The 10,945-nt window shown below is 43.3% G+C and overlaps 1 protein-coding gene across 12 annotated transcripts in view; it reads right to left on the bottom strand.

Annotated features, from left to right (window-relative positions):
* Nucleotides 1-2,318: 2,318 nt before the first annotated feature.
* The window catches only part of LOC139536508 (R3H domain-containing protein 2-like), a 69,900-nt gene continuing 61,273 nt past the window's right edge, over nucleotides 2,319-10,945 (bottom strand). For 11 of the 12 annotated variants that reach the window (XM_071337060.1, XM_071337066.1, XM_071337056.1 and 8 more), the window contains 6 exons: nucleotides 10,797-10,894; nucleotides 10,297-10,466; nucleotides 10,006-10,153; nucleotides 5,949-6,040; nucleotides 5,721-5,805; nucleotides 2,319-3,993 (listed from right to left, as the gene is read on the bottom strand). In XM_071337060.1, coding sequence (XP_071193161.1) covers nucleotides 3,614-3,993; nucleotides 5,721-5,805; nucleotides 5,949-6,040; nucleotides 10,006-10,153; nucleotides 10,297-10,466; nucleotides 10,797-10,894 — 973 coding nt within the window. In that variant the 3' untranslated portion in view covers nucleotides 2,319-3,613. The remainder of the gene's footprint in view (nucleotides 3,994-5,720; nucleotides 5,806-5,948; nucleotides 6,041-10,005; nucleotides 10,154-10,296; nucleotides 10,467-10,796; nucleotides 10,895-10,945) is intronic. The other variant, XM_071337067.1, reaches the window with a different exon arrangement.

Here is a 10,945-nt window from a genome sequence, read left to right as displayed (position 1 = left end):
AGGTTCAACAGGTGGGAGATTGAGTGAGTAATGGTGTAGCCTAACCCTGTCTCTTGTGGAGTTTGTGTGAGCATGTAATAGGGCATGTGTGTGTGTGTGTGTGTCAGACAGCAGAGTAGCAGAAAATACACGAGAAACCTTCGCTTACCCAAAGTATATATTATATGACTCACAAAACTTAGAATGTGAATTTCCAATCAATGACATTGGTGACCATCTGGTAATTTAGAAGTCAAGTGTTGAGTGTTTGCATTAAGGCCTAATACCTCACCCAGCGCCTTGCGTCAGCTTCACATGGTAAACATGGTTCATAAATCAAATTAACTCTAGTCCGCATGTCCCCGAACTCAAACAGCGTTGTTGTACCTTCAACAGTGAACTGGACAGTGAGATTGAACCATCTCTAAAGTGTACAATCAAAGTCATTACATCTGGCCAGTGATGTTGACGTCAACAGGTGACTCACTTCAGGATTCTAGAAGGGATAGAACATAGAGCTACAGCGCATTGGGAAGTATTCAGACCCAATGACTTCACACATGTTTTTTTTTACGTTACAGCCTTATTCTAAAATGGGTTAAATTGTTTTCCTCAAACTACACACAATACCCCATAATGACAAAGCAAAAACACTGTTTTTTAGAAATGTTTGCAAATGTATAAAAAAAAAGAAGTAAAAAGTGAAATATCACATTCACATAAGCATTCAGACCCTTTACTCAGTACTTTGTTGAAGCACCTTTAGCAGCGATTATAGCCTTGAGTCTTCCTGGGTATGACGCTACAAGCTTGGCGCACCTATATTTGGGACATTTCTTCCATTCTTCTCTGCAGATCCATTCAAGCTCGGTCAGGTTGGATGGGGAGTGTCTCTGGACAGCTATTTTCAAATCTCTCCACAGATGTTTGATTGGGTTCAAGTCCGGCCTCTGCCTAGGCCACTCAACGACATTGAGACTTGTCCCGAAGCCACATCTGCATTTTCTTATCCTGTTGGAAGGTGAACCTTCGCCCCAGTGAGGTCCTGAGCAATATGGAGCAGGTTTTCACCAAGGATCTCTCTGTACTTTGCTCCATTCATCTTTTTCTTGATCCAGTCTAGTCTCCCAGTCCCTGCCACTGAAAAACATCCCCACAGCATGGTGCTGCCACATGCTTCACTGTAGGGATGGTGCCAGCTTTCCTTTTTTCCATTTTAGAACAAGGCTGTAACGTAACAAAAATGTGGAAAAAGGGGTCTGAATACTTTCCGAATGCACTGTATACACTCAGTGGCCAGTTTATTAGGTACACCGCCCCATTCATGAAAATGGACACTGAGCGATGTGGCAGTGACTTGCTATATAAAGCAGGCAGACAGGCATCAAGTCACTGTTCAATATAACGTTAGAATGGGCAAAATGAGTAACCTGCGCAACTTTGAGCATGGTATGATCTTCGGTGCCATGCGTGCCAGATCCAGTATCTCAGAAAAGTGTTCGCGCACAACAGTGTCTAGGGTTTACAGGGAACGGTGCGACAAACAAAACAACATCCAGTCAGCACCAGACCTGTGGGCTGAAACGGCACGTTGGTGAGAGAGGTTGGAGGAGAATGGCAAGAATTGTGCAAGCTAACAGGCGGATTAAATAACAGCAGATTAAATAACAGCGCAGTTCAACAGTGGTGTGCAGAACGGCATCGTAGAACGCACAACTCGTCGATCCTTTTCGCGGATGGGCTATTGTAGCAGACGACCACACGGGGTTCCACTCCTATCAGCTAAAAACAAGAAGAAGCAGCTCCAGTGGGCACGCGGTCACCAACACTGGACAATTGAGGAGTGGAAAAACATTGACTGGTCCGACGAATCCAAGTTCTTGTGGCATCATAATGATGGCAGTCAGGATTTGGCGTAAACAGCATGAGTCCATGGTCCCATCCTGCCTGGTGTCAACAGTTCAGGCTGGTGGCAGTGGTGTCCTGGTGTTTGAAAACAATTGAATAGCTTTTTAATGCGATGCCCCGAAGAATTCAGGCTGTTCGGGAGGCAAAGAGGGGTCTGATCTGGTACTAGATGGGTGTACCTACTAAACTGGCCGCTGAGTGTATAATACACAGTGTTCTATTTAATTCCATGGGACAGAAGAAAGGAATTTAAAAAGGAGCAACTGTCAGATGCTTCTTGATACCCCCGGAACTTCTTAAATTCCTTGGATAGAAGAAAGTCTGTGTTCCATAAACTGCAAAACACACCTCAATCTCATGATTCAAATTGCTTTAATAAATCTAACAGCAAAGATTCCACCCAGATCTGTTCAAACAATGACGACAAAGACTTTTATTTTTTTGCTTTTATATTTTTAAAAACAAACAAAAACAATAACATTAAATAAAATTTACAGCAGACATTATGCAATCATTGTGCACTTTTAACTATTTATTCTGATACGTTCTGCACAGCTGTCAACGAAAAACACAAGCACAATGAGGATGAGAGAGTGGGTTAGAGGGTCAACAGGAGAATGAGGTAAGTTGTGGGGTATATTGGGTTAAGAGGGGTAGGGGAGAAAGAGGTAGTTGGGGTGGGGGACACATGGGTTAAATTGGGGGTAGTAAGGTAGGGGTGAATGGGGTAATTTGGGATAGTGGGGCGGTGGAAAGGGCTAATCATGGGGAGTGGGGTGGGGGAGAATGGGTAAGCCGTAACAGGGTAATGGGAGCACAGGGTACATTTGGACAATGGGGTAGGTTGGGAGAGTAAGGGTAGAGGAGGTAGAGGGGTAGGGTAGGAATGGGTAAGTTGGAGTCGTGAGGTAGGAGAAAAGGGGGCAGAAGGAACAGGTTGAGAGGGTATCATAAAGGGGATCCTAAACTTACCCACTGAAGAAAAAAAAAAAATCGCTGAATATATAGATTTATTCCTTACATCACTTATATAAATATATCGAACCGCAAAAGAACAATACTCTTCTGAGAAAAATAGCGCAATACAGAAACCCACAACAGCAGTATAAGGCAAACAGAAAGCCAGAGGAGAGAGGAGTGAGTGGGGGTATGCAGAGGAAGAGAGCATGAAAGAGTATGAGACAAGTGGCGAGAGGGTAAGAGAGAGCAGTAGAAAAAAAATAGAAAGAGTGACTGTGCATAAATGTGCGTGCCTAAGAGCGGGGCGATGGGAGGGAGAGCGAGGAGGAGGAAAGAGAAAGTAATAGACAGAAAAAGGAGGAAGGCTGGAGGAGAGCAGGGGAGGGATGGACTGAGGTTGAACTGTCCAGTGTGTTCAGGTGTGTGCTACGTGATCCTGTTGCCTGTCTGTACATAAGAGTGTGTGTGTGTGTGTGTGTGTGTGTGTGTGTGTGTGTGTGATGGCACCCATACATGGCAACAGTGATCCACATGCTCACGTGTCTTATGTGCTCTTCAGGTATCTATAAAATAAAACAATCAAAAACAATTATTTTATCATTTGCAAACCATCCTCTCCCATTTGTGTTCCGTGTTCACCCCATCCCTTTAATGTGTGACGTCTTATCCATCTTTTCTCGTTTGTCCAAAAACTGTCCAGTCCCCTCAGTCCAACTCCTCTACACTCCTCATTTCCAAAAGTATTTTTCTTCATCCCCATCTCTTTTCACTGGGAGCTGGCCCTCTCCAGTACTCTCAGGTCATAGTTCTTTTTGGCGGCCCTCAGTTTGAAGAGGCTGACCCCACTGTTGTTGAGTTTAAAAGAAGCACTCTGTGCAGCCATAGTGGAGGGGAACACAGCCACCACCGTGTAGAGGTGAGCTGGGTCACCGCCGGGGCCGTCGCCCTTCCCCCCTCCAGCCCCAGGACAATGACCAGGGCCGTGATGCACTCCCGGGCCACCATAGCCTCCACGGCCCCCTGCCACCGGGTCCTTGAGCCACTGGATTTTGGCACCACACATGGAAAGCTGGTTGAAGAGCTTCTCAGCCTCTGGACGACTAATGCCCTCCGGGAGATCGGTCACCTCCAGCACCCGACTCACCACTGGAGACAGGGAGGAGGAGGAGAGAGATCAGACACTAATACAACTACTCTATTAATTCAGACCCATTCCAGGCCATTTATTGTAAATAAGAATTTGTTCTTAATTGACCTGCCTGGTAAAATGAAATAAATGAGTTCTTATGGCTGCAGGGGCAGTATTGAGTAGCTTGGATGAAAGGTGGACAGAGGTGCCCATAGTAAACTGCCTGCTCCTCAGTCCCGGTTGCTAATATATGCATATTATTATTCGTAGTGGATAGAAAACACTCTGAAGTTTCTAAAACTGTTTGAATGATGTTTGTGAGTATAGCAGAACTCATATGGCAAAAACCTGAGAAAAAATTCCAAAGAGGAAGTGGGAATTCTGAGGTTGGTCGATTTTCAACACAGCCCCTATTGAACACACAGTGGGATATGCATGAGTTTGCACTTCCTACGGCTTCCACTAGATGTCAACAGTCTGTAGAACCTTGTCTGATGCCTCTACTGTGAAGTGGGGCCGAAGGAGACAGGAAATAGTCAGGTCTACCATGACCTGGCCATGCTCTGACCATGCGCGTTCACATGAGAGGGAGCTCTGTTCCATCGCATATCTGAAGTCAATGTAATTCTCCGGTTGGAACGTTACTGAAGATTTATATTGAAAACATTCTAAAGATTGATTCAATACATCGTTTGACATGTTTCTACTGACTGTTACGGAACTTTTTGACATTTCGTCAGCTTTTAGTGAACGCGCTTTCTGACTTTGGATTTGTTTACCAAACACGCTAACAAAAATAGCTATTTGGACATAAATGATGGACATTACCGAACAAAACAAACATTTCTTGTGGAAGTGGGAGTCCTGGGAGTGTATTCCGATGAAGATCAGCGAAGATTTAATGCTTTTTATGAGTTTTGTTGACTGCACAATTTGGCAGGTAACTGTATGGCTTCCTTTTGTGGCTGAACGCTGTTCTCAGATGATTGAATATTGTGCTTTTGCCGTAAAGCTTTTTGAAATCTGACACAGTGGTTGCATTAAGAACAAGTGTATCTTTAATTCTATGTAAAACATGTATCTTTCATCAAAGTTTATGATGAGTATTTATGTTATTTGACATGGCTCTCTGCAATTTCTCTGGATATTTTGGAGGCATTTCTGAACATGGCACCAATGTAAACTGAGGTTTTTGGATATAAATATGAGCTTTATCGAACAAAACATATGTATTGTGTAACATGAAGTCCTATGAGTGTCATCTGATGAAGATCATCAAAGGTTAGTGATTCATTTTATCTCTATTTCTGCTTTTAGTGACTCCTGTCTTTGGCTGGAAAAATGACTGTTTTTCTGTGATTTTGCGGTGACCTAACATAATCGTTTGTGGTGCTTTCGCTGTAAAGACTATTTGAAATTGGACACTTTGGTGGTATTAACAACAAGATTACCTTTAAAATGGTATAAAATACATACATGTATGTTTGAGGAATTTTAATTATGAGATTTCTGTTTGAATTTGGCGCCCTGCACTTTCACTGGCTGTTGTCATATCATCCTGTTAATGGGATGGCAGCCATAAGAAGTTTTAATACAAAAATCAAGTATTTTTTTTCTGGATGCCCGTGTGTGTGTGTGCAGGACTTAAGTCAAGTGTATTGAATCGTAGAGGCACAAACCTTGAGTCGAAAGTACAAAATATACTGCAGATATACCACATAGACGTCTGTCTCTGTTGTCTTACCTACGTCAGTGGTGCCCAGGTCTGTAGACTGAGACTTCAGTGTCTGCCTCTTCCCTCTTGCACCATGCTTCATTCCTACTTGGCTCTGCAACACACCAACAGCTAAAGTGTCAACAAGGTTGCAGGCCAGTAGATATACAGGAATGGAGTGGAGGGATGGATGGATGGAGGGGAAGCGGCAGTGCGCTTCAAGGAAGGTGAGAACGGAGGGATGGAGAGGAGTAGTACCTGATGTGAGCTGTAGTTTGCCTGGCTGTGCATGAGAGGGGGACATAGGCTATACTGGAGAGGCTGGCCCAAAAGAGAGTAGCGCCCATCACCTGCACACAACACAAACATAAATATGATAAAAATAAATAAAAAAATTGACTAATGTCGGTTCAATTATTTGAATTGCATTTAGTTGTTGTTCTTCTTCTGTGAGCGAGAGGTAAATGTAGTAGGGAGTTGCAGTTTCAAACAGGCCAATATTCCACATGGTTAATTACAAAAACAAAATGCGATAAACTATGACCTTATTAACCCATTGCGCGCCTACAGTACTTGTCCGGTCTGTGACAAGAATGCGCGAGAAAATACATGATCGAAGTGATTGATAGTTTTGTATTCAGCAGTCAGTCAAAAGTAAACCTGATTTACTTTGAAGAACTACTAAAATAGTGATTTTGTCACACGGCATAAGTAGCAGCTCTATAGGTATTAAAATACCTGGAATGAAATAAAGTCTATCAAATAAAACAAAAGTAATATACACACATGAAATATTGTATTAAAGTAAATAAATTATGGTTCTTAAGTGATAAGCAGTAATGGGCAGTCGTAACCATCATGTGACTTTAATTAATTGTTTTATTCTGTGTTACAGCATTCTACCCACATAATACATAGTGCATTTAATGTTTTAAAAGAAAAATTGCACCGTAATCGACCTCAAAAAGCACTAATTGCTCTGCACTAGTGAGAGGGGTATGTCTGTGTGTGTGTCTGGGTCAGTGCCAGCCATAAGGGTAAAGTGAGTAATGCAAAGTCAGGTTCTCGGGGCCTATTGGTGGCTGGCCAGAGACGAAATGGAAAGGTCATTAACAGGTCAGTGTGGAAGTGGGTGAAAGATAAAGGACCAGGGTTTTATCTTAACCGAAGCGTTATATTGTACAGCTCCGGCTGCAGCAGAAGCAAACTCCTTCATCACCGGCTCTTTGGTCTGCGCGATTGGCTGGGGGACAACGCATGTCCACAGGTGGCACAGTCGTGGGGAAACTTGAACGCTCTCATATCTCTTCCGTGGGGAAACTCATTTAAACTTGTTTAAATCTGTCTGAAGGCTTTCATACAGTTGAAGTCAGACGTTTACATACACTTAGGTTGGAGTCATTAAAACTCGTTGTTCAACAACTCCACAAATTTCTTGTTAACTTCTCTAGGATAGGGGGCAGCATTTTCACGTTTGGATGAAAAGCATACCTAAATTCAACTGCCAGCTACTCATCCCAGAAGATAAGATATGCATATTGTTAGTAGATTTGGATAGAAAACACTCTGAAGTTTCTAAAACTGTTTGAATCATGTCTGTGAGTATAACAGAACTTATTTAGCGAAACCGAGGACAAACCATTCAGATCTTTTCTTTTTTTTTTGAGGTCACTCTCTTTTCAATGGATTTTCATTGGGAATACAGATTTCTAATTGACCTTCTTGCAGTTCCTACTGCTTCCACTGGATGTCAACAGTCTTTAGAAATTAGTTGAGGGTTTTTCCTTTGTGTAATGAAGAAGTACGGCCATTTTGAATCAGTGTCACTTGTTGTGTACTGCGCGTGACCAGAAAGCATGCTTGTTTTAATCCTGTATTGAACACAGGTCATCCCGTCTTCAATTTTATCGATTATTTACGTTAAAAAATACCTAAAGTTCTATTACAAAAGTAGTTTGAAATGTTTTGGCAAAGTTTACAGGTATCTTTTGAGATATTTTGTCGTCACGTTTGAGCAAGTTGGAACCTGTGTTTTTCTGTATCAAACGCGCCAAATAAATGGACATTTTGGATATATATCGACGAAATTAATCGAACAAAAAGGACCATTTGGGATGTTTATGGGACATATTGGAGTGCCAACAGAAGAAGCTCGTCAAAGGTAAGGCATGAATTATATCTTTATTTCTGCGTTTTGTGTCGCGCCTGGAGGGTTGAAATATGATGGTCTGTTTTTGTTTGCCTCGTTGCTATCCTCAGATAGCTTTCGCCGTAAAGCTTTTTTGAAATCTGCCATATTGGTTGGATTCACAACAAGTGTAACTTTAATTTGGTATATTGAATGTGTGATTTCATGAAAGTTTAATTTTTATAGTAATTTATTTGAATTTGGCGCTCTGCATTTTCACTGGATGTTGGCCAGTTGGGACGCTAGCGTCCCACATATCCCAGAGAGGTTTTAATGTTTTGTACACTCAGTGTACAGTATATTCGGAAAGTATTCAGATCCCTTGATGTTTTACACTTTGTTACATTACAGCCTTATTCTAAAACATGATTAAATCGTTTCTCTCAATCTACACACAATACACACCTATAACGACAAAGCAAAAACAGGTTTAGATTTTTTTTCAAATGGATAAATAAATGTAAAAAGTACTTTGTTGAAGCACCTTTTGCAGCAATTACAGCCTCAAGTCTTATTGGGTATGACACTACAAGCTTGGCACATCTGTATTTGGGGAGTTTCTCCCATTCGTCTCTGCAGATCCTGTCAAGCTCTGTCAGGTTGGATGGGGAGCGTCGCTGCACAGCTATTTTCAGGTCTCTCCAGAGATGTTCGATCGTGTTCAAGTCCGGACTCTAGCTAGGCCACTCAAGGACATTCAGAAACTTGTTCCGAAGCCACTCCTGCGTTGTCTTGGCTGTGTGCTTAAGATCGGTGTCCTGTTGGAAGGTGAACCTTCACCCCAGTCTGAGGTCCTGAGCACTATGAAGCAGGTGTTCAAGGATCTCTCTGTACTTTGATTCATTCATTTTTCCCTCGATCCTGACTAGTCTCCCAGTCCCTGAAAAAATATCCCCACACCATGATGCTGCCACCACCATGCTTCACCGTAGAGATGGTGACATGTTTCCTCCAGACGTGACGCTTGGTTTTCAAGCCGAAGAGTTCAATCTGGGTTTCATCAGACCAGATAATCTTGGTTCTCATGGTCTGAAAGTCCTTTAGGTGCCTTTTGGCAAACTCCAAGCGGGCTGTCATGTGCCTTTTACTGAGGAGTGGCTTCCGTCTGGCTACCATAAAGGCTTTATTGGTGGAGTGCTGCAGAGATGGTTGTCCTTCAGGAAGGTTATCCCATCTCCACAGCGGAACTCTGGAGCTCTGTCAGAGTGACGATCAGGTTCTTGGTCACCTCCTTGACCAAGGCCCTTTTCCCTGATTGCTCAGTTTGGCCGGGCAGCCAGCTCTAGGAACAGTCCCAAACTTCTTCCAGTTAAGAATTATCGAGGCCACTGTGTTCTTGGAGACCTTCAATGCTGCAGAACTGTTTTGGTACCCTTCTCTAGGTCCGTGCCTTGACACAATCCTGTCTCTGAGCTCTATAGACAATTCCTTCAACCTCATGGCTTGGTTTTTGCTCTGACATGCACTGTCAACAGTGGGACCTTATATAGACAGGTGTGTGCCTTTCCAAATCATGTCCAATCAATTGAATTAACCACAGGTGGACTCCAAATTGTAGAAACATCTCAAGGATGATCAATGGGAACAGGACGCACCTGAGCTCAATTTTGAGTCTCATAGCAAAGGTTCTGAATACTTAAATAATAACTTAAATAAGTGATTTCAATGCATTTTTTAATAAATGTGCAACAATTGATAAAAACCTGTTTTTGCTGTCATTATGGGGTATTGTGTGTAGATTGATAAGGGGGGGGGGGGGGAATTGTCAATTGTAGAATAAGGCATAAAATGTGGAAAAGGTCAAGGGGTCTGAATACTTTCCGAATGCATTGTATATACATTTATATATATTTTTTATATTTGACCTTTATTGAACTAAGCAAGTCAGTTAAGAACAAATTCTTATTTTCAATGACGGCCTAGGAACAGTGCGTTAACTGCCTGTTCAGGGGCAGAACAACAGATTTGTACCTTGTCAGCTCGGGGATTTGAACTTGCAACCTTTCGGTTACTAGTTCAACGCTCTAACCACTAGGCTACCCTGCCGCCCCAAATACATATGTGTGTGCACAAGTGTGACTGTGTGTGACTGCATGTCTGTGTGTGTGTGTGCCCGTGTGTTGTTACCTTGCGCAGGCCCTGGTCCGGGCCTGGGGAACTGTGACAGTAGGGGCAGGGGGCCGAGGCCAGGACAGACGCTGCTCACGCTGCCTGAGGGGGAGAGAGTGGGGGACTGGGTAGGGGAGGCCAGGGGACTGCTCATCTGAGTACTGGCCTGGAAAGGAAAGGGAGGGGGGGGGGTCAGAACTCAGCAAGGATCCTTTACATGAATGCTATACAGTATGTGTATGCTGTATTGCATGTATGTGAGTGAGTGAATGTGAGTGAGAGAGGTATGAGTATAGTGGTATAGTGTACCTGTTGTGTGTTGTCAGGTTTGTAGAGTTCTCCGGGCTTGCTGGGCCTCTGCTCTAGACTGTAGTATTTGCAGGGGTTCCACTGTACCAGAGGAGGGTTCTGGGTAGGCTGCGGCCCGTTGGGGACGCTAAGCTGCATGACCATCACCCCGGGGCCTGGGGGTGGCACTCCTGTAGCACACAGACAAAGTTGAATGAAGTTACACAGTACAGCAGTGTTCTTCAATCCAGGCAAGGTCACATTTAGTATGACACGATGTTGTCAAGTGTCCGGAAAAATATATATAGTGGAGAACAGACTTTCCATAAAGTTAAGAATAATGTTAGCTCTCTTTGTGGCATTTCTATTTGCAATGGACCATGTACAGTATGTCGCAACCTCCTAAACGCAACGCTGGTCTAGAGTCTAGGCTTATATGTCAAGGCCAGTACTAACACAGCTGGTTGACGTAATCAACAAAGTCCAAAAAACATCTCTTTGTGAACCAGATGAACAGTCACCTGAATATTGCTGCTGCATCTGCTGAGGGTTGCAAGGGGATGGCGACTGGCTCATCTGGTACTGCTCTGAGTTGGGCTGCAGGTACCCCACTGATGGGCTGGGAGAGACACACACACACAGCGACACACACACACACTGTGTAAGCACT

This window comes from Salvelinus alpinus, chromosome 12 (genome assembly GCF_045679555.1).
Source record: "Salvelinus alpinus chromosome 12, SLU_Salpinus.1, whole genome shotgun sequence".
NCBI lineage: Eukaryota > Metazoa > Chordata > Actinopteri > Salmoniformes > Salmonidae > Salvelinus > Salvelinus alpinus.
The sequence above is the reverse complement of the archived record's forward strand: the minus strand, read 5'-3'. Positions and strand labels throughout refer to the sequence as shown.